The following is a 24,705-nucleotide window of genomic DNA, read 5'->3' on the forward strand; positions in this document are numbered from 1 at the left end:
GTAAAATGAATGGGGACAGATGTCAGTGTTTTAGTTCTGTATTCAGTGTTGGTAAACAAACGCATTCTTTGCTGTGCAACTACTCTGATTGTGAAAACGATACGTTTCTGTTGATGTTTGGCATTTTGCACAATATAGTCTAACACTTTCATAAGTGTTGGCCTCTTGATCCACCACCCCACATGCACGCTGTAAGTGGTCAGTTTCTATCATCCAAGTGCAACAAGTCTAAAATCTAGTGCAGGGGCCTCACACCGGAACCATTAATTTGGATTAAAATGACCCATTGGATAATCTGATCGAAAGTAAATAAAATAACACAAGATATTGTGCTTTTGTATTGACAGTTTAAGCACACGCAAACATGGTGTACCACAGGTGGCAGATGGATTTCATCGCAAAACTGCCCGGTAACAGTAAATAGCCATTAAAACAAATAGACCGCACACAAGGGTTCGGGCACCTCTCTGCCAACTAAAAAACACACCAGAGAATACAAAGTGTGTGCCATAACCCTTAAGGGACCAACATTTTACCAGAATTAATGGGAATTAATGGGATACAGCAGTCTATTATGGACCTTAAAGGAGAACTAAACCCTAAAAATGAATATGGATAAAAATGCCATATTTTAGAAACTGAACTTATTTCACCAGTGCAAAGTTTCAGCTTCTCAATAGCAGCAATGATCCAGGACTTCAAACTTGTCATAGGGGGTCACTAACTTGGAAAGTGTCTGCGCCACTCATATGCTCAGTGGGCTCTAAGCAGTTGTTGAGAAGCTAAGCTTAGGGGTCATCGCAAATCATCAAGCTGAAAATGTGGTTGGCCTGTAATGTGTGCTGCCCTGTAGTAATTATCTGTATTAATTACTCATTAGCCTTATATTGTGACATTTATTTTCTATATGTACTGAATATTTGAATTGGTCCCTAAGCTCAGTAAGTGACATCAGCACAGAGCATGTGCAGTGAATCAGCAGAAAAGAAGATGGGGAGCTACTGGGGCATCTTTGGAGGCACAGATCTTTACTGCTAAATGGCTGTGGTTGTTTTGGGCTGGTACAGAAGCCCAAAACATAATGTTCAGCATTTATAGCTACTTCTTTAGTTAAACTTTAGTTCTGCTTTAATCGTTGAGCTTTGTAACTATGAAATTCCTTTTCATTCTCTGTTCTATTTGAACCCCCTAAAACAGGCCTGATTGTATTTTATAACATAAAGGTCCATTAATCTTTACTGCACTGATTCACCATTTAGGTGCTGGGTTGCAGGTCTTCTGTTGTCCTTCAGTGCCATGTGCATTCCGGATTAATGATATCAACACATCTCAGCCATATAAGAGAGCTGCATAAGTCATAGACTGCCTGGCAGGCAGAAGCAACAGTAGTAAAGGAAGCAGCTGAAAGTCTGAAAGTCTGCCCCTGATGACTTTGACTCTGTAACCTGTTGATGTCAATGTAAATAAATGGTGGTAATGACGATATTGGAGGATAAAAGTACCCAGTAATGTACTTAATCTGAATAATGCTCTGGCATCTTATTTAACTAAAATAAAATATGACTGGGCTGCTGTTCCTTTATTTAACAGGGTGGAAGTAGGTTAAAGTCACATAAATACTTGGAAGTGTGCTTCTCTGTATAAGGTGAAAGACTTTAGGGTGCATTCACTTAACGAGGTGCAGTGAGAAAAGTGCAATTTCTAGTGTTTTTCCCCCCACAATGCACCGTTTTCCCCAGAATTCCTTTGCTAAAATGGACACAACTGCCAGTGCACTTTGTCACAAAATTGGGTGCAGTTGCACTGAATATTTAAGGGTATTCAATATAGTCATTTGCATTGTTTCTCATGTAAGTGACATCTGCACCTGATTGTTTAGGTGTGTATGTGCTGTGCCTATTGATGCAGTGAATGTAGAGAACCCTGAAGCAACTGCCGGGTCAGGAGGTGGCAGTAGCTTCAGCTTTCCCCTGCGTCAATAGGCGTAGCAGCGCCCAATCTGAAACGGAAGGCAGGAAGGACTGAGTAGTGCTGAGTGCAATTCTATGGAAGTACAAAGAACATATTTTGACGCAAGTACCTTTAATGAAAGTGGTTTTAGATGCAACTAACTTCATGGAAAAATAAAACGTTGCCCACTGTGCTTGCGGATGTAAATGAGCCATTTTAATGTTTAAAAAACCAAAATAATTATTATATTGACAGCACCTTACTTAACATTATATAATGCTTTCAGAGCATCTAACTTATTTTCCCTTGAAATAAATGGACTTAATTTACAGATACAATAGTAAAGCCCCTTTGCCTTCAGAAAAGCAGATTTTGAAATACTAAAAAAAGTATTAAAAGAACAGCAAGATGAACTTCTCAGGGTTAAATAGTTTGCTTAATCCCAGAGCCAAAGAGAAGAGGTGCAGCTTGGCTGCTAAAGTCTTTTTCATTCTACTTTATTCCCTTGCATTCATCTTACCTATTGCAGTGGAAAAGTCTAGAGACCAATTACAAATCAATGTTCTGATTCTTTTAATCCCTTTATTTCCATTCCTGATCAAAACAAAGACTTCTGGTTTCACATAATGAGTATACGCAACACAGAGGTTAGATATATGTTGCTTAATAGCAAGTACTATATGTTAAAATCAAAGACTGTATGCAAATATATTTTAATTTTTAGCTTTGTAGACTTAGCCTGTGTCTTAACGATTTTATAGATGGGGAATTCAGTGTGTTCAATTGCAATAAAACTGTATCTAGGAGCTCTGGCTTGGGGATTTATTTGTCTTGCTTGCTTTTTATGCTATTTTACCCCAGGTATATATGGACATCTGACGCCAGCCCTGTGAAGTTAAATAATACTATAAAAAAAATAATTATAAGGGAAAAATTCTCAGCTAGATCTAAAACTGAGCAGAGATTATGACATCTGCAGACAGAAACCACAAAAATGTACAGGTATGGGACCTGTTATCCAGAATGCTCGGGACTAGGGGTTCCATAATTTGGATCTTCATACCTACCATAAGTCTACTAGAAAATCATGTAGAAACAATTAATCCTTTAAATAAGGATTGATAATATCTTAGGCTCCTGCCTATGGAGAATATCTGTGTGTACACATCCTTAATATACCTTAATGAAAATGAATGAGTGTTTTTATGAGTTTTCATCTCATCAAACTGAATGTGTTCTGTATTTGGATTGATGGATAGCACAATATGTGTGAGAAAGAAATGTTACTTTATGTATTTGTCTATCTGCAGAAAACGGCATTTTACCATCTCTGTGACCACACGATGCAAATAGAGCCAACATGTGAGACATTTAGGGCAGAGACACACGCTGCAATACGGCGAAATTAGTTGCACGGCGACGAATCTCCTCGAATCACAGCGTGTGACTCTGCCCTTAAAAGGGAAGGTAAGCAATCATCACCTGGAGAAGATATTTGTTATCAGTAACATAACATACAGGTTGAGAGTACTCTTTTATTTGTGAGGACCGAGTGAAAGAATACCTGCAAGATATAAGCGATAGCAGAACAGAGCAGTGCATGGCTCCGATCTGCAGGAACTCATTGATGTCGTTTGTGTAGATCTTTAGAAAGGTCTAAATATGTTCTGCACCAAAGAACAAGAAATACTAACCAGCTGCCCTGTTTGTTGTGAGAGTACATAGAGCATCCACATGAAGCATGGCTATATTTATTTATTGCAATCATATGTTTGCAGTATCAGTAATGTCTGTTTTGGCTTATATCTCTGTACTCATGCGTAAGTGCACTTGTAAAAAGGAATTGATGATTTCACCCACATTAATTATCTAATTTTCTTATTTAAAAAAACCACAACCAAACTTCCATGCCCAATTTGACCTTATTTATTAATTTAAAAGCTCAAATTAATCAGTTCGGGAAAAACACAATAAAATCTAGCAAAAACCTAAATCAGCCAATTTCTTCAGACTTTGTTCACAAACTGCTTGATTTTTTTTTCCGAAAACCCAGAATTTTTCAGATTTTTGGGCTAAACCCATCACAAACCATGATAACTTCAAATTGAGATTGGTGCCTCTTCTCATTGACCTCAACAGGCCTAAGGTGGTGGATTTGTAGATTCTGGCTTTTTGCTGCATCGGGGTATAATAAATTTTTTTCCCCACGAAAAAGGCATGTTTTTGCCCCAAAAAGCCAGACCAGGTAAATTTGAGATTTAGTAAATAACCCCTACCATGGGTGAAAAAAATGCTGCTTCCCTTCCCCCCCCATACTGGCTCACAATCATATTGCCGGTGGTGAAACATACACAGCACTTTGGTTTTCGCCCAAAATGTCCTCACAAGGAAACTTCGAGCAACACAATTTAGGAAAAAGGCACAAAATCATATTAATCCAGAAATCTCAAACCCTCACTTCTTGAAATGGTCTCCCATTAATTAATATGATTAAAAATAAATGCCAAATAATTAGAGAAATGCAACAATTTATGTGTCATGTGTTTCTTTTTTCTGTCCGAAGCAAGTCTGACTATAATCCCTTTCAAATAGGATGGACTTTAAACTATTTTCCTCCAACTTTGCTCTACTGTTTCTGTTTTCCTGTCTGTATTCAGGGTTTATTTGGCAATTGTAAATAAATTACACTATACAGCAATTACAATCAATTATTGTGGAAAAAGAGAACAGATGATTTCAGGCTGATCAGAGTGGGCTGCCATCAATGATAAAAGCAAACTAAAGTGGTTACTAGCTTCTTTCTTCTAATTGCCAGGGATTATGTACAAACAGGCCCCAGCTGGAATCTGACCAATTGGCTTAATAGCGAGTACTATTTACTAGCAATCTAACAAAATTACATCAAATCTAAAACCTACCCAAGAAATGTGAACATCCCTTTCCCTTGTTATATTATACCATAATTGTAGATGGCCAATTCTCACAAGCAGGAACTTCTTCCTATTGGTCCCCATATTGCATTGAACTTAAAGGTCTGCTAAAGGTCAGAGTAAAATATTTTATATACACTTGTAGTTTATATCTGCCTATCATCTGTAAATTACATATATCTTATGAGAACTGCTCCATTCTTTATTAGAAATGTTTTCTTGATATAGAAGTGTCTAGAGCCATGAAATTACATTTCACCCTTCATCATACTTCCCAACAGTTCCCTTTAAACAGAGGCAGGTATGGAAAAAAAATTGTGCACAGCTACTGTATGCTAATACCTCAACAGCCTCTACAGGTGTATTAAAAAGTACCTTATAAATGGGGGCACATTTTGCATGTAAGATAGAAAGGAGTCACATTGTCAAATAATTGAATTAAAGCTTTCCACTTTAATATATCCTTTGCAAATGGAAAAATGAACCAATAATAGAAATATTACTTGTGATATTGTGTAAAACAGTATATCCTGCCTACAAAGTTGGTATTGGAAAGAAACTTGTAACAAAAATGTATTACAGGTATTGAATTAATTATTAATTGAAACCTGTTATCCAGAAAGCTCTGAATTAGAAGATTGTCTCCCATTTGAATCAAATAATAATTTTTTTTATAAATGATTTCCCTTCTCTCTGTAATAATTAAACAGTACCTTGTACTTGATCCCAGCTAAGATATAATTAATCCTTATTGGAGACAAAACAATCCTATTGGCTTTAATCATTGTTTAAACTATTTTTATTAGCAGACTAAGGCTAAGGACACACTAGGCGATTTTGCCGCGAAAAGTCGCCCGCGATTTTTAAAAAGAAAGTCGCGGCGACATGGCGATCGTCATTTGCTACAGCGATTTGAAGGAGCGACATTTACAGGAAGCGACTGTTATACCACAATGCCATGCGAAACTAGCACGTCATGTTCACGCAGAAAACGGAAGTCGTCATTGTTCATTCATCGGCGTGTTGTCTCTGCGGCGTGTTGTCTCAGCGGCGTGTTGTCTCCTGCTTCATTATGGAGGATGAGCTGGCAGTATTATTTATGCTTATCTACTTGTATTATTTTTTGCTACAGGAAGAAAGAAAAAAAAGAGCAGCTGCTAGAAAGTATTGGGTACATCCCATAACAAGTCAGCGGCTAAAGAGTGGACAGTTTCATATTTTATACAGTGAACTGCGCCGTTATCCTGAAAAATTCCAAAAATTTTTTCGGATGTCAACATCTAGCTTTGATGAGCTGCTGACTATTTTAACGCCAGGTCTGAGTCATGACCACACGTTGATGAGGGATCCGATTTCGCCCGAGGAACGACTATGCTTAACTCTAAGGTTTGTGTGTTGTTTTTATTTATGGTATATGGTATATGATTTGTGACCTGGGGTGATCCGGATAATGGATCTTTTTGTAAGGTAGATCATCATATCTTAAGTGTACTAGAAAGGCATGTAAACATTAAGTCTATTTCGTAATGTGGAACTTTTCTGTATATAAGGTTTCTGGATAACGGGTACCATCCCTTATTGATATTTATAAAAAGGTCAGACAGCTGACCGAAACGTCCGGTTTCCCTGTGTGATATATATATATAGTTATAAATATGGTCATTTATTAATAATACAAGTCTATCATTGTAATATTTTTAATAACTAACCCTTTATCTTTTTTCTTTCTTTCTTTCAGATTTTTAGCAACTGGGCAGTCATTTTCCTCTTTATATTTCCAGTTTCTTATTGGTCGATCCACTATTTCCAAAATTGTTAGAGAAACGTGTATGCTTATGTGGTCTGAGCTGAGAAGACTTGTGATGCCAGTCCCAGATGAAAATGCATGGCTGCGCATTGCAGAAGACTTCCAACAAAAAACCAATTTTCCGAATTGTTTGGGGGCCTTGGATGGAAAACACATTCGAGTTACTCTGCCAATCAAAAGTGGTTCAAAATACTTTAATTATAAAAAATACTTTTCCATTGTTCTTATGGCTGTCGTTGACGCAAATTATTGCTTTACACTCATTGATGTTGGAGCCTATGGAAGCACTGGCGATGCTAGTGCTTTCAGGAATTCTTCATTCGGACGCCGACTCTCAGAAGGGGCACTTCAACTACCTCCTCCGAAACCATTGCCTGGGACTGCTGGACCTTGTATGCCTTATGTCTTTGTGGGTGATGAGGCATTTGGCCTTACGGAAAATATAATGCGGCCATACCCAGGGTCACAAAGGGCCATTCAGAAAAGAGTTTTCAATTACAGATTATCAAGAGCAAGGCGTATGGTGGAATGTGCTTTTGGTATTCTGTCCAACAAATGGCGGGTATTCCATACTGCTATACAACTGGAACCTGATTTTGTGGACAATGTGATAAAAGCCGGTTGTGTTTTACATAACTTTGTGCGGCTTCGGGATGGCTACAATTACCAAGACACCCTAACAGATGATATACCAGACATTGATTGGGCCCCTGTTAGAGGTCCTACAGGAGGAATGAGGGTGCGAGATCATTTGGCAAATTATTTTATGTCTCCTGATGGCTCAGTACCGTGGCAGTTAAACCGCATGTAGTCTGTAACCAGGCTAATGTTTTATGCTACCTTTAATAAATTCTGTTTAAAATACTAAGGTTGTTGTGTTGTTTTTCACTCACAGTTTTGTTTATGTTTGTATTGAGAAGGGCTCTTGTTCCTTAAACAAACAGGTTTAAGAAAAGATACAACATTTTTGATACTTAGCACAGTTGAGGGACCCTCCATAAAATACTATAACTTCCCAGTTCCAGGACAAATTTATTGAGCCTCTCACAAACTTTATCTTATCCATCCCTCCCAATATGTATATATACATATACACACACATATATACATACATATACATATACACACATATATACATACTTATACATACACACATATATATACACATACTCATTCTGTGCATTCGCATGCGCAAAGACGCATGCGCAAAGACACACGGCCTCACGCACGGTATTGCGCATGCGTCTTTGCGCATGTGAATGTACTGAACTGCGCAATACGTCGTGTCGTCATGACGTCATTGCGTTATTTAGCCTGCGACATAGAGACATAGAGAGCAAGATGGTGGGCATTAATAGTCTCAATGATGCTCAGGCATGGGAGATTGCAAGCTTTCTTCTTGGAGAAAGCTACGATAATCTCCCAGTTTATGTGACCCGAAAGAGGGCACATAAACAACAAATACTACACCGGCTGAAGTGACGATTATGTCACAGGCATGGCGTCAGCTTTAACCGACGCACCCTCCAAAGGCTCTGGTCAGACCTCAAGCGCAGGGAGCCAGAGTTTATAATGCAAGTTCAGCTGCATGAAAACCGTGAGTAGTTAATTAACTAAGAAAGATACACTACATTATCTATCTCTGGCAATCTCCATATACATATATATACACGCATATATATATACACACACACAGTTGTTTGCAAAAGTATTTGTCCCCCTTAAACTTTTTCAATATTTTGTCACATGACAGCCACAAACATAAATCAATTTTATTGAAATTCCATGTGAAAGAACAAAAATAACTGCAAATTGGGGTGTGCCCCCTTTGGTCTGAGTGCAGTCAGTTGCCCATAGACATTGCCTGATGAGTGCTAATGATTACAGTGCACCAGGTGCTGCTGTCTTGTCAATTATGTAGAATTCCGGTTGTAGTTAACAGCGCACACTGGAATTATTTAAAATATTAATTTATTTATCAAATGTTAAAATTCACATGTATCGACGTTTCGGTCCGGATCTTGGACCGTTTTCAAGATATATATCTGTATATATTAGATTATGTACACATATATATATATATACACATATATACATATATTTCGATAGCTATTTTTTTTTGATATATTGATAAATTTTGATTTTGTACAGGGGCAGATGTAGAGCAGGAGGAGGAGGAACAGCATCTGGAGGCAGAGGAGGAGGAGTCAGTGCAGCAGGAGGAGGAGCTGCAGCCGCTGGAGGCGGAGGAGGAGCAGCAGTCGCTGGAGGCGGAGGAGGAGCAGCAGTCGCTGGAGGCGGAGGAGGAGCAGCAGTGGCTGGAGGCTCAGGAGGAGCTGCATTTAGAGGAGGAGGAGCAGCAGCAACCTGCAGGTAAGTGCAAATTAAATTGCATACCACTTCCCTTCTTTTTCAAAAGTGAAACATAAATAACAATGCAATAAATTTTATATAGGTCGCCAAGAAGATGACTGGGACCACGCTCGACTGGTCGAGGAAATAAGGGAGCTAAAGGCAAGGGTGTTGGCCCTGGAAAACCTGCAGCACCAGCGCCACCCTTAAAAAATTTTTTTGTTATTTTATTTTTGTATGTACATATGGCATGTTTTTTGCCTTTTCTTCTAATTTTATATTATAAAAAAATTTTTACTTCTACGATAGTTGTCAGTCCTATTAATAATCATAAACAATAACGTTTCAGTATAAAAAAAGTTTTATTATAATAATTATGGTAAAAAAAAACATTCCTATTCACTTTTCGGACCAAAAGTGCAAAAGTGCAGCCGCCCATCTCCATTCCCGTCAACAAAGGGCAAACATAAAACCACCAAAGTGCATACTTGTCAACAATAGAAAAGAACAACACATAAACATAAAACAATATACAACATGTGCTAAATCTAAATGAAACAGTGTAAGTGTTATATAAATTAAAATTATAAATTAAAGCGCCCTTCTATAGAATTTATAAATTAAAGGTCTGTGTGGGAGTTTTGGGAAGGATAATGATATGGGTCTGAGAGTGTGTTTTGGGATGGATACTGATATTGGTACCAAGAGTTTCCTGTTCCTGGCGTTTGTGGCATGGGGTAATGCTGAGGTGGAATGGGAATGTTCGGTGATTGCACACCACTTGGTGGCACATATCTATAAACAAGTTTTGTCATCTCAACTTGAAGAGATTGTCTTTGTGCCTGCGGAATTGTCATAATTGTGGGCAGTAATCCAGTTAAAAATGAAAATTCTGGAGTCTCCTCATGTTGGTAAGTGTTCTTGGGACCACCTCGGGTAGATAGCGAAGTGCATAGCATAGAGATCATCTCTTTGACATCTCCCGATGCAATTTCAGAGCTGCTCCTTTTTCTTTTCCCTGACTGTTTGTTTGCAGCCTGAGAGAGTCGAAGGGGATGCAAAGTGTTACTGGTACTGGCACTAGGGCTGCCCGATGATGTTCCAGATGATGTTTCTCCAATATTTTCACTTTCACCAACATTTTCCTCATTTTCCTCCTGTTGCTCATTTTCTACATTGCCAGAAGTTCTAAAAAGAAAACAATTAAGATAATTTAACATAAAAACAAGAAATTGGTTCCATACATATTTTTGGTATCCTATTAATAGAGAAATAGTGCAAATACGATAATATGTTAGTATAAAGCACAACTGTTCACCCCCCCTTCAAAATCTAAACAAATGGAGGATTTATGTTTGGTTTTAAAAGTGCTGCATGCTAAGCACAACACAACAATAAATTACAGTCTGACATCACAATAATCAAATTATGAAAGTGGATTAACACTTACTGTCTTGTGGTAAAAGTGGGGACCAGGAAAAGCAGCCTGTCAGCATAGATATATTTCTTTCGTCTTGAGGGTGAGGCGCCACTACGTGAATCATTCTTCTGTAAGGAAACTTCCCTACGGAAGCAATCCTTAATATTCTTCCAACGTGTTTGAAGTTCTTTCACTGTAATAAAAATGAGAAAAATATAAATATTTTTACATGGACTAACACAGTTCATGCAGAATGTGTCACATAATTGAAAAATAACCATGACTGGTATGAACTAGGTCTGGACTGGGAATCAACATAGGCCCTGAGATTACCATTCTAGCTACACAAAGGCACAAAAATTTCACACAAAGTCCCCAAAATACATACCTCCCTCCCAACTTTTTTGAAACAAAAAGATGGACAAAAAAAATTTGGTGAGATACACGACAACAGTGCGGGGATAAGAAGGAATGCACATGGTATGTATACCTAACAAACAGTTACCTTTTTTGTTTTTCTCATCCTCTGCAAGAGATTCCCAGTCTTCTATGAGCAGAAATGCCACCTCCTCCCAAAGTTTCTTCCTGTTTTGCCTATTGTGATATGCACTCATTTCCGTCATATAAAGAGCAGGCCGTTCCTCTACCAGATCAATTAGCCTGTCAGTATCAAAACTATTTTTGAAAAGAAAAGGCATTTTGTCTTGAGTCTTTTCTCAGCGTTTTCTCTCGGCGTCTTGTTTTGTCGGCGTCTCTCGGCGTCTTGATCTGTCGGCGTCTTGTCTCGTGGTTTTGTGTGGGCGTCTTCTCGTTGCGTCCTCTCGTTGCGTACTTCCGTGTTGACGTAGCGTATTCTCGCGGCGACATTTCGTTCCGTGTGTCAGTGTAGAGGCGATTGCCATGTTTGCTGATGTACAGTCTATTTCACCCCTATCGCTCCAAAAAGGGTATGGACGCGATTCGAAGCTATTGGCGATCTGAAATCGCGCTGTGTGTATTTGTCGTGGCGATTTACATTTCTGTTACCGCTACGACCCGCTTTTAAAAGATCGCGGGCGACTTTTCGCCCGGTGTGGCCTTAGCCTTAAGCTGGCCATAGACGCAAAGATCTGATCGTACGAATCGAGGATTCGTACGATTTTCGAACCGTGTGTGGAGAGTCCCGACATTTTTCGTCCGGCGGAGATCGGTCGTTTGGTCGATCGGACAGGTTAGAAAATTTCTGTCGGCTGCCGATAATATCTCTGCGTGTATTGCCGATCGTACGATTTTCAGTGGGAGACTGTCACTAGCTTTGGTTGGACATAGATATCGTACGATTGCTGTCAGGGGCAGAACATTGCTGATCTGTTCTTTCTGTTCTAATCTGACTGGTAAGACTTTGATCTGAATGGTTAGTGGCGGGTCGGGAGATGGGAAAGTCCGATCGTACGATAATTCGTACAATCGGATCTTTGCATCTATGGCCAGCTTTAGGGTAAGGGCACACCTGGTGATTTGGGGAGAGTTAGACGCCTGGCCACTAATCGCCTCTTCTTTGGATCGACTTATATCCCCAAATGGCTTTCCCCGGTCTTCCGCCGGCTATAATGAAAAACTGCCTGCGGCATGGCACACGTGGAGATTCGTTTTCCGAAGTCGCCCGAAGTTGCCTCACAAGGAAACTTCGGAAATCGAAGTGCCACAAGTGCATTGGTGCAGGCGTTTTCTCATTATAGCAGGTGGAAGACAGTTGCTGAGAAGGGGCAATTAGTCGCTGGCGACTAAATCTCCCCGAATCTGCCTGTGTGCCCCTGCCCTTAAGCTAACTTACACACCTCTGCAACATCGACATTTGATATCAGTGTAACAAAGTCACATATAGCTGGGGTTGTAGGGAAAAGTATATGATGTTTCTGTTGCTCACACCCTTTCAATTTGTTTTGTTTGTATGAAGGACAGAAAAAGCCCACAGTGATCTATAAAATCGATACTGAGATGCACTGAAATAGTACAGATATATCTACAAGTGTCTCAAGATGTTGCTTGCAATATCACTCTGCATCAAGTAGATTGAAGAGGGCAGGACAAGTGTATAGAACATTTTGTTTTTAAAAGAACAATGACTTTGCTTCCAAGCATTTGTAAAACACCAACATATACCACAGTGCTGTACAACAGCCCATAGGGATCTCTTATCCAGAACACCGATATCCAGAGGGCTTCAAGCTATGGAGTAGAGTATATTTTAAGCAAATCATTCTAATACACTGCATTTTGCCGTTTTCTCAGTAATAAAATAGCAGTGCATTTGACGGCAAAACAATCCTGTTGGGTTTAATTCATGATTAGACTTCAGGAATGGCAGATGACAGATGACAAAAAAACAAGAATGTTGGATAACAGAGTTCCTACCTGTACTTTAAAGTAACAGATTGCATGCAAATACTGACCGATACAGGAGGTGAAGAGGATCCTGCTCATCAGAACTGAAGATGTAAATAAGAAAGGAGAAAGAGACACAAGGGGGCAGATTCACTAATGTTAGCCTATGGGGAAGGTCCCCATAGGTTTGCTAACCTTTTTTTGATCGAAGGATTTTCCTTCGATCGTTGGATTAAAATCGTTCGAATCGTTCGATTCGAAGGATTTAATCGTTCGATCGAACGAAAAATCCTTCGATCGATCGATCGCAGGATTAGTGCTAAATCCTTCGACTTCGATATTCGAAGTCGAAGGATTTCAATTCGAGGGTCGAATTTCGAAGTATTTTTAACTTCGAAATTCGACCCTTAGTGAATCTGCCCCAAGGTGTGGGGATAGGCAAGATCAGGAGTAAGTACACTGTAAGCAAAATTGGTCTAGTTGCAAATGTTCCATATGTTATCACATATGTTGTCACATTGAGAAGACAATATAGTACAGGTATGGGACCTGTAATCCAGAATGCTCAGGACCTGGGTTTTTGTTCCCATAATTTGGATCTCCATACCTTAAGTCTGCTAAACAAAATATTTTAAACATTAATTAAACCCAATAGGATTGTTTTATAATAAGGATTAATTATTTATTAATCATTTATTAAAAATATCAATGATTTGATTAAAATGGATTCTATGTGAAATGGCTTTCCCACAATTCGGAGCTTTCTGGATAACTGGTTTCCGGGTTAATGGATTAAGTATGGAACAACAACTAAACCTGCTGAAAGTTTTAGTTGCTGTTTCATACCCTTATACACTATACAGACATTTTGCATTATTTTAGCATCCCACTGAGTAAGTGAGCTTTTTATATAATATATATATATATATATATATATTTATTTATTACACAAGAGCCATGAATATCCTTATATTATATCCTTATAAACAGTGCTTAGTGATGTCATTTCTGTCACATGACTCACTGAAACTTTTGTATTATAATAAAGTACCCCCTGTTCCAAAATATGAGGATATTAGAAGTCACCTTGAAGTTCCATGACCTGTGTTTTTATATGGTCATGGAACTCCTTGGTAACGTATAACATCCTTATATTAAGTGGTACTTTATTCACTATTTATATGTATAGCCAGTTTGACAGCTTGAGACACACTGAATAGTAACCAATATGGAGACATGCAAATAATCCATGGTGCGACAATTACCTAATTGGGGATTATCAAGCCCGGATTTGTGGCGAGGTCGCAAAGGCCCGGGCCTAGGGCGGCAAAAATTAAGGGGCCCAGCCGCAGGTGTATTTGCCGCAATCCCGGAGCACTAAGCGTGATAGACGATTAGTGCTCCACTAAGAAAATATGTGCATGCGCGCAATCTTTCGCAAACTTGCGGGAGGGAGGGGGCGCCGGACAATTCTGGCCTCTGCGTGCCCTCGTCAGAAATCCACGCCTGGGGATTATACTGGATGGTGTGTGATGTCACAGCTACGTTGGCCAATTTGTAAATGAAATCCATAGATTTATGAACATTTGTCCTTTTTTTCCCAAGAACAATATTCATTTTATAGGCTGAATTAAAAGACAAAAAAGGATAAAAATAAAATCCAGGGTGAATGATCACACAGAATTCTGTTCAAACAAGACCCGCTCATTCTGCCAATGTCATTCTTTTTCTAGAAGTCCTTTCATTTACAATAAAAACTGGTTTAATATTTTGTTGTGAAATTGGTGCCTAACAAGAGCCCATTCATGCATGTGCGTGCTTTCTCTGTCTTTACATAAATGATACATTTTGCAGCTAAAAATATTTGCTCATGTTTTTACATGTAAGGAATAGACATTTTGTAGGCAATGATCCCAAGCACTGCATTGTGTCATTGAGAGTCAATTTAAATGTTTCTGTGTTTTTTTTTTAAACTCAAAAGTCTTTCATGTTGATCTATTGCTTTCAAAAGCTGCTTTGTTGGTTAAAAATAACCTTCCAGGCACAGATTTTGTTATTCTTGGATTTTTACTCTTAATGCCTGACAACAGAGAAATGTCCTGTGTTTACCTGCATTAGACTGTGAAGTGTAGGTCAGGGATACACAATCTATGTCTATATATGTGTGTGGCAACTAGCTTTATTTTCCTGTCATTGTCATTACATATACAAGGAAGATTCAGTGGTACTGCAGTGACATTTTTTTTTATCCCTTGTGCCTTATGACACCCCTACCTCTCCAACCAAAACCTTGTAAAATTAGCATTCAGCTAGTTCTCATTCTTGTATATTAAAAAAATGTAACTATAAACTGTTATTGTTGCATTTTAATACTGTAGAACATGGGCCACATATACTAATCCAATACAGATTTCCCTTCAGTAGATTTGCAGCGATCCATTATTCCTGTGTGTCAGTAATATTATATAACTTAAAGGAGAAGGAAAGGCATCCTGCACTTGGGGGTGCCAAATGTTAGGCACCTCCAAGTGAATGTATTTACTTACCTCAAACCCCGGGTCGGTGCTCCTATCAGCAGAAAACTGTGAGCACAATCAGTGACGTAACTAGAGGGGGACGGGCCCTGGCGCGGGACGCGCTGCTGGGCCCCCCTCCATACACCCGGAACCGCCGGAATCGTGGCGCGTGAGCTGCCGGGGGGCCCTGGCCCAATCGCACCCCCTGCTCCCCTGGTAGTTACGCCACTGAGCACAATGGAGCGATCCTCTTCCGGCTTTTTCTTGCTTCAAATTTCCCGGGGCAAACGCATGCGCAGTTGAACAAAATAGCCGACTTTTTAGTTAAAGTTCGGCTTTTTGATCTACTGCGTTTACGCATCAGCGCAAAGAAAGTGGAAGATGGAAGAGAAGCACTCCGTGGTGCTCACTGATCCTGGCCCCTCCGCCGCCTGAGGCAGCAGCAGTTGCTGCCGTCCCCCCCTCCCCCGTGTGCTTACCTTTTTGCACCTGAGGGGGTCCACGAGGGAGGCAGAGAGGGCCAGGACGCTAGCGCAGAGAGCCTAACTGCGCTCTCTGTGCTAGAAGAGCCGAGTTTCTGGTTTGAAAACCAAAAATTCAGCTCTTAAAGTACCAGGAGCAGCATTTTTGGTACCTAGTGGGGCGCTGCCGCCTGAGACGATAGACTTAACTCACCTCATTGGCGAAGCGACCCTGTGTGGAGTGCAGTAGACCCTGGATGCAATTGCTTTTTGAATGAACATTAAGGGTCACTTTTTTTTGGTCTAGCACTTAGTAAATGAGCCCTTAGAACTGCAAATAATTTATACAAATGGCTGATCAGTTTGATAGGCCAGTTTAATTGAATTTGCATATATAGTGAATAATATATAGTGAGTAATGCAACCTGTATTGTGAAAATAAAAGGATATTAGTCACAGCCATGGCCATATAAAAACACAGGCTGAAGGCCAAGAGCTTCTATACTGGTCATGGAACAGAGCTGCATTATACTATGTTATTTTGGTCAATGATACACAATCTTGTGTGGTAACTGGCTTCATTTTCTCGTCATTACTTATACAAGGAAGATTTAGTGATAAAGCCCTCAAAATATATTATCCCTTGTACCTTATGATACCCCCTACTACTCCACCCATAAAAACCTTATAAAAATAGCATTCGACTGGTATCCTCATACTTTACAAAAGGGGGTACATTATTTATTATAATACACAAGTTCAATTGTGTATTGAACTAAGTGAAGTAAAGTACATATTTACTGGAGGGAACCCTAAATTATTGTACGGCTACTGTTCTCAGCGGCATCTGACAACCAGTAGGTACTTTGATAACACTGCTATATTTTTATTATTTATTTTTATATTTGGCCCCAATCTTATACATCATCCGATCCATAACTCAAACTACAGCTTGGGTGCTAGGTTACGCAGAACTCTTACAATCATTTAACAGTTGAAATATTCCAATAAGAACCTACTGCACTTTCTCTCAGTATAATACTTTTGTCGACACTATACTAAGGGGTTTATTTATCAGCACTTTCTGCATTTCTACTCATTCATAGTCATTTGGGAAAAGATTATATGAATTTGGTAAGCTGCCATAGGTGAGCATTCCACTGATGGTAACTCAGCGGTCTTTCCCTTTTTGGGGACTTACCAACCTCGAACAAACGCAACCTAATATAAATGTACCAGGCTGTCTATACACTTTTCAGACTTTCCATAGTCAAATCTGCTGGGGATCCATCAGGTTTCCTCAGGTCAATGAGTTAATTTTAAGTTGAACATGCTCTATGAAAAAAAATACAAAGCGAAGCTGTATTATGTGGCATATTGCAATATTAATTTACTGGTTTAGATCTTTAAAGCATGTCAAAGAACTTACCATTTTGGGGTTACTGAATATTTAAAAAAGCATAATATTATAACCTAGCTGTTTCAATTCAACCCATAATACTATCTGCCTAATAAATGCTGGCCACTGTGGGTGTGACAAGAGTAACAGCAATGTCTTGCAGCCTAATGATATCATTCCCTTCCGTATGAATATACACTGCCTTCTAGTGACCATCTTTTTAAATGCAATTTCCTCAATAAAGAAGGCTCCATTCTATATCTAGCTTTAAAAGAAAACCATGTATTCTATTGTAGCTAGGCTGAGACTGACTGTGTAACATAGAGTGCCATGTGTATATAGAGTAGCAACTATGGTTGCCATTTTTTTTGTAAAAGAAAAATCAGCCTTCCAATCTTATTAGCTTCTTCCCCTATTACTACATAAAGATACTTGCCAGATAGCAAACCTATAAATAAGCAGATTATCTCACGTTTGAGTGAAAATTCGCCTGACGAAAGAGGCATTATTTTTTAGTAAATAGGCAATATCGCTGCAAATCTTTCTAGCGAAAAATATAATTCACTCTTCAGTAAATGTGCCCCATAGTCGGAACTGGAGTCTTGGCTGAAAAAAAGAGTTGACGCTAGATGGGTTTAATGCATATATAGTCAGGGTCTGTAAGGCTAGGGGCACACGGCGCGATTTCGCCGCGATTCTGCGCTGCGCGAGTTGTCGCTGCGTTTTTAAAGCCGAAATAGCTTTGCTAACTTTGGCGCTGGCGTCAATGCAAATCGCGGCGAAATCGCTGCGCTAATTCACACGCGGCGATTCTTTTTCTACTGTCGCCCGGAAACGCCCAGCGAGGCAACTTCGGACGACAATAGAAAACGAATCGCCGCGTGTGAATTAGCGCAGCGATTTCGCCGCGATTTGCATTGACGCCAGCGCCAAAGTTAGCAAAGCTATTTCGGCTTAAAAAACGCAGCGACAACTCGCTTAGCGCAGAATCGCTGCGAAATCGCGCCGTGTGCCCCTACCCTAAAGGGTATAGCAAGCGACAGACAGAAATTGCTTGCAATAGCTCTTGAATTTACAAATAATTTTAAAACCATTAAAGTTTATACTTAGGGGCACATTTACTAAGGGTCGAATATCGAGGGTTAATTTGACCCTCAAAGTAAAATCCTTCGACTTCGAATATCGAAGTCGAAGGATTTACCGCAAATATTCGATCGAACGAAGGAAAAATCATTTGATCGAACGATTAAATCCTTCCAATCGAACGATTCAAGGGTTTTAATCCATCAATCAAAGGATTTTCCTTTGATCAGAAAAAGCTTAGCAAACTTATGGGGAAGGCTAACATTGAAGCTCGGTAGGTTTAAAGTGGCGAAGTAGGTAGTCAAAGTTTTTTTAAAAGAGACAGTACTTCGACTATCGAATGGTCGAACGATTTTTACTTCGAATCGTTCGAATCAAAGTAACTTTTTCGATGGTCGAAGTACCCCAAAAAAAACTTCGAAATTCGAAGTTTTTTTTACTTCGAATCCTTCACTCGAGCTTAGTAAATGTGCCCCCTGATGTATACTTATTAACTTCATTATGAAACATTTTACAATGCCACTTTCTATTTGTAATAAATATACAGTATATCATTTTATATACTTCTCTTAGTACCCATAGGTATAAAACCCATTGTTGAAACAGCTGACCAGTCTTTTCAACGACTATTTCCCCAGATACAAAAATCACTAAGGGGAGCAAAACCAGGGGAGTTTCTGGGGTTTCTTAAATACTGCCTTACCTTGTCATGTCTGAATACAGTGCTGCCTGTATTTGAAGCAGGGCACAGCTGTTGCAGTCCATTCTAGGAGTGCAAAGAACCGTACTATTTGGCAGAACCCTCAGAGAAATGTGCGCCAGTGTTTTGCACTTTGCACCTTCTTTTGTAAATAAACCCCAATGTATTAAACAGACATTATCATGTCGTTTTGACTTTATTATTTTTATTTAAATACTTATAACAGCATATATGTTTATTAATGAATACATTAAATCTTACTGAAATAAGGATTTTTATGAGTTTGTTTTTATTCACTGTTACTCTGAGCCAGATTCTAGCTCAGCTTTAGTTTCCTATACAACCACAAGCTCAAAAGTCAGATTTTCTATACAGAAGTTTTATTCTACGAGGGTTGTAGGGTAGTTTGCCTCTGTAAAATATATTTTACATTCATATTTCATTTCATGTTGTGTTTCAAAGATGCACTCTGGCTTGCCCAATCCATGCAAGAGAGGTATAATATTTACACAGAAGTCAGATGTAAAGATGCGGCATGTTATTCTTACATCAACACATTGGTAACACAGCAGTGTTCCTCCATACCCTCAGTGAAGTGAGATTTGTACAACAAACAGGCCGACAAGAGTAGCCTGATGAAAAACACAGATTATTTCTATACCTGCCTGAGTAGGAGGCTTCAGTAGTGTCTGCAATACAGTAACTTAAACCCTCCTCCCTCTGTCCCCCACTGAGATGAAAAGATAGCCGTGTCTCTTTGGAAACAGAGCCATCTGTACCTCTCAGTTTGAGAGAGCAGAGTTGAGCACTTCATCTTTTGCTATTAAAATGCAATTAACTGTGTGCTGCTGCTTGCCTGTTATACATGGAAGCTATTCATGAACTGAATAGATATCGAATGTGTTTCTCTCCCGTCCTCAATGGTATCAGGACCTACTCAGATGCCACAATGTCAAAAACTGAGATGCACAATCCTGTTTCTGAGCTCTGGGAAGACAATACATATAAGCTTTCTACTGTCTTGACTTATACGCAATTAGCTGGATAAGAAACAGAAAAATGGCAACCTTATAGATCGGTATTGAGCTAAAAAAAGTATTGGAGCCTGTTCCTTCATTCCTGCCAATTGCTATTCAATAGCTTTTAATGCATTTTAAGAGCTTTATCAGTAAACACTCGTACTAGTCCATATACACTGCTAGAATCTCTGCGTGACCACTTCATTTGAAACGTATAGCTTTCAGCATCACGATATGTGCATACTAGTCATTCAAGTAACTATACCGTATAGTGTTTCTTTGATTTCAAGTAATGTAAATGGATACTTCAATACGTACAGACAACCGATATAAATTCATCTTTCTTCTTCATGATTTGTTTTCATTGTCACTAGTTTATCAGTTGTTGCTGTATTAGTGGCCAATGATTGTGCAGTTGCAGGGTTACTTGGCCACATTGAGGGCCACCATGATGCATATCTGGTTCAGGCTATGGCAGAAATCAGTTGGCTTGTAATGGGGTCACCCACTGGGTCTTTAGGTTGGAAATAAAGCATGTAGTTACAATGAACCAAGGCAAATGTTTATTTAGAACCTTCTCACAGATTCACAGGGGCAGACCGGAGTCAGATGACCAGGAACTTACTTATACGTTCACAAGTTATTTACATACACTTCTCACAAAATCCTTGCACGATTCCTCTGTTACACACACTCACACAGGATTGAAGCCCCCAAGACCCAGTGCACAAGCTTCCACCAGAACACCGGCCACAATGATCCCAATAGGTCGCCATTAACCCCAAATCTACACTCATTGTTGGGATGCAGGCTGTCCTTGCTAGTTAGCCCTAACTCTCACTCCTAGAGCGAGCTACTTACACTCCACTACCTATCTATCCCTAGCAAGAACCAGGTACCCATCTGGTCTGACTCCAGTATTGTCTCTCTCCTGTGGATGGTGTTAGGCCAAAAGAAGAAGTGCACAGCTCCTGCACTTCCTCATATAGGACGGAATTCCCCATACAGGCCAACCTTATGAGTTTGCCCTCTGCTAGCTGCCCTGAATATTGGCAGAACTCTTTACATTTATAAAATAAATTGTACCTCCTTGCAGGTAAAATCTGAAAATTTCTATTATGAATAGCATTATCTTGGATTTTAAGCTTGTTAGGGTAGGGATCTGTAAATCAATATCTGACTTTATTTTCCTTGGTTTTGGTGCTGCATACACTGTTTGAAACCACATACAAGAAACCTAGATCATAAAGCAGCTGACAGAGGGGGCAATATTTCCACTTTGTCTCTTTATTCACATACCAAAAGCGTTTGGAAAGGATAGAGGCTTGCCAGGTCCCCCTTGTTCATTCCATCTGTTCCCTCATGTTTTACATTCTTGTTACTTTACTCCCTGTAAGATTCTCTACTACTTCCTCTACGCCCATTTCCATCAACATCCGATCCATCCCATCTATGGGGTATATTTATCAAAGAGTGAAGTTAGAGATCGCTACAGTCGTGAAATACCGCCTCTCTCCATTAATGGGATTTTTAAAGGCGTATTTATCAAATAGTGAACATTCACCCTTTGATAAATACGCTTTTAAAAATCCCATAAAAATGAATGGAGAGTGGTGGTATTTCACTCTAGTGGACTGCGGTGATTTCTAACTTTACGCTTTGATAAATATACCCCCAAATCTTTCTACTTCTCTATGTTTTTGTAAGAAGGGTCCTCTGTAGTTTTATCTGTATACCTGTAGTGGGAAAACCAGATTGTATATACTACTTTGGGAGTGACTGATGTAAATATATACATACACATATATTGTAAAGCACTTCAGAACATGAAATATATAAAGGGTTATTTATGACACACTTGCATAATTCAATTATATGTTTCTTTTTTGTGCATAGAGAGCAAGCCATTATTTTTAGGGGTCCATACTAATCATATACATAAACGAAGAGGGATAAAGCAATTTGCTAGAGTGTACACCCATGACAGTAATTGTGACTTCCTTTAATCTTGTGTAACAAGGAAGGATATACAATTAATGCTGTAGACTGAATTGATTTTATTAGATTAACATATGGCAAAAATTACAAGTACTTGTGCCTCAGGGGGGAACTCTCTTTTTTTGATAACTTTGAATTTTCACCATTTGTTGAAAAGAAAGCAGCATATGAATCCACTGAAAAGTATCACTCAGCTTACCGGATTCCAGTTCTCTTCCTGCAAACTGGTATTTTTTACATTTTATTGCAGCACCACGTTGTTTCTTTAAATAGAGAAAGAGCAATATTCAGTATATTTGTCCATCATTTTCCATGAATGAGCAACACAGCAACAAGCCATCCTATTTACTTTTTCTCCCTGGTACTATAATCTAACTGTATTTTACATCTATATAAAGTGGCTTTATATATTGCACACATTTCACATATAAAAGCAATGTTCAAAGAGCCAATGGTAAATATGTCTCTGAATCAAGCCTGTTTTATCTGTTACTCCAAGTATACTGTAACTCCATCTGTGTTATTCATATTGATTTTATACATAAATCCACACACACTTGTGTAGGGTTTTTCTTGAAATAACCTACACAAAATACAATTAATATGGTAGCCAAAATAATGTTCTTTGATTTTAACCTTTTCCTCAAACTAATAATAATATTATATTAGTTTTTTTTTCAGATATTTTTTCTCCCTGCCTTTTTTCTTAGTAATAATTTAGTCTAACAGGAAAAAATATAGATAACAACAGAAATGTAACAAGCAATTTGTTGTACAAGAGATGTAATTTGTACAATAAGGGATGGTACAATTTCAGCATGCAAATACCACAGCCTTGAGATCAAAGGGTGACGTTCAAGGAAAATAAATTTAGCTTACAAGAATCAAAAACAGACTCGAACTGTTACTACATCCTGCAGTGCCCCCCACTGACCATACATTGCAACGCAGATTTTATTTCACAAAGATTTCTGCATAGTTTTGAATAAAAATTAAGATTCAAATTCAAATGAAAGGCCCATGAAAACATTCACTAAAACATAATGTTAATCTTAATTTGTGTTCTGTATGACGCATCCAGGAAAATTAGACAACATGGGGGTCCAACAGTGAGAAGTATTCCACCTTATGACAAATAAACAATATTGTCAAACACAATACAGGCATCGTATATAACATGATAGCCCTAAATCCTCATTAATATGTCTAGGACTCAGGCTTCAGATCTGCCTATTTAAGAGTTCCACATTACAACCTCTTTGTCCCAGCATAATTTGTTTCCAACCAGTGGCCCTCATGGGGCAGCAACTGTGAACAACATTTTCCCATTCTCTTGGTCACTGTGGTCATACCTGATAATTAGTGATGGTCGAATTTTTTTTGCCTGCCACGGATTCACAGCAGAATTCTGCATTTCGTCATCCAAATTTCTTTTTTCGAAACTGTAGCAAAAATTTGCTGGAGAAAAATTAGGCAAAAATTGTCAAGTGTGTAAAAAATTATCGCGCATAAAAAAATATCGCACCTAAAAAAATGTTGAAGCCCATTGACTTCAATGCATTTTGGAAATTTTTTGCTTTTTCCAGAATTTTTGCACAGTTTCACTCATATATCTCCCAACTGTCCCGTTTTGAGTGGGACAGTCCCGCTTTTGACAGCTCAACCCCTAGCCCCAGATTTGTACTGATATGTCCCAAGTTTCTCTTTCATCTCCTGCACTGAACAGCCAGAAAAAGATACAAAGTTTTCTAACTTAATTGGCGCTTGGCAGAGAGTCCAGAATAGATATTTAAGATACTTTTGTAACAATTTTAGATAAGAACTAAGACTCACAGCTTAAAGGGGAATTCACCTTCATTAGCAAAACTGTAATAACACATAAAAACCACAGAAATGGGTTCAAACTTTCATAACTTGCCAAATTTTGTAAAATGGACATGGTGATTAGGGGGTGTGGTCACACAATGGGTGTGGTCAAAAAATTCACTGCGCTCTGCACGCCAAATCTTTTTGTCCCTCTTTCTGGGAGGTATGCTCACTGCTGATAATTAAACAATGTTTTTGTAATCTTTTCCTTAGTTCCTGCGAGGTATGTACCATATAATTTGGGCAGGGACAAATCGAGATACACAACATTCTTAGCTCTGAAATTCAAATAGTAACACATATCTTGTAACCCTTGTTATGCTCTGTATCAAACTCTCAAGATTTTAACCATTGGGTCATACATCGCACTGACCACAAAGGAAACGGTCTCTTAACACCTGTGCTCTCCATGTTTAGAGGGGGAGAACTTATTATATTTCAAGACATCTCTTAAATGTCTTTCTCTTCCTGCTAACATAGGTCAGGTAAGCTTTGTTTAAAAAAGGTTCAGTTAATACATCCCAGTTGTTTATAATGTATCCTGCAGTTGATCCCATTCCGGCAAATAGGATACCACATTGTGTACCGTAATTGGTTTGTTCTGGGTACAAGAGAGATTTCTTATTTGAATGCAGCGCTCTATCTTTAAAGTGATAGAGACGTTCCATATTTATCACAAAGGTGTCATTATCACTTTATTTATGGGAAAAATACTGCTGCATGTTGCTCCCCTGCGTTCCCACATACCTCTGTTACTGATAAATCGGCAATGGCTTTCCCCAATGCCTCAAAAGGTGACATCAGGCTTGTGGATGCAGGTCACAGTTCCAATAGGCTGAA

At 38.9% G+C, this 24,705-nt stretch overlaps 2 protein-coding genes across 2 annotated transcripts; one reads left to right on the top strand and one right to left on the bottom strand.

Moving 5' to 3' along the window:
- Nucleotides 1-5,919: 5,919 nt before the first annotated feature.
- LOC121402968 (protein ALP1-like) lies at nt 5,920-7,802 on the top strand. Its single transcript, XM_041589991.1, has 2 exons — nt 5,920-6,266; nt 6,619-7,802. The coding sequence occupies exons 1-2, from the start codon at nt 5,953-5,955 to the stop codon at nt 7,496-7,498; spliced, it is 1,194 nt and encodes a 397-aa protein (XP_041445925.1). The 5' UTR covers nt 5,920-5,952; the 3' UTR covers nt 7,499-7,802.
- Nucleotides 7,803-9,193: 1,391 nt separating this feature from the next.
- Nucleotides 9,194-10,900, bottom strand: LOC121402970. Its single transcript, XM_041589993.1, has 2 exons — nt 10,490-10,900; nt 9,194-10,227 (listed from the first exon to the last, which is right to left on the bottom strand). Exons 1-2 carry the CDS (start codon nt 10,738-10,740, stop codon nt 9,660-9,662), a joined length of 819 nt encoding a protein of 272 aa, XP_041445927.1. The 5' UTR covers nt 10,741-10,900; the 3' UTR covers nt 9,194-9,659.
- Between the last annotated feature and the right edge of the window lie 13,805 nt (nt 10,901-24,705).

The sequence above is a fragment of the Xenopus laevis genome, chromosome 1L (genome assembly GCF_017654675.1).
Source record: "Xenopus laevis strain J_2021 chromosome 1L, Xenopus_laevis_v10.1, whole genome shotgun sequence".
NCBI lineage: Eukaryota > Metazoa > Chordata > Amphibia > Anura > Pipidae > Xenopus > Xenopus laevis.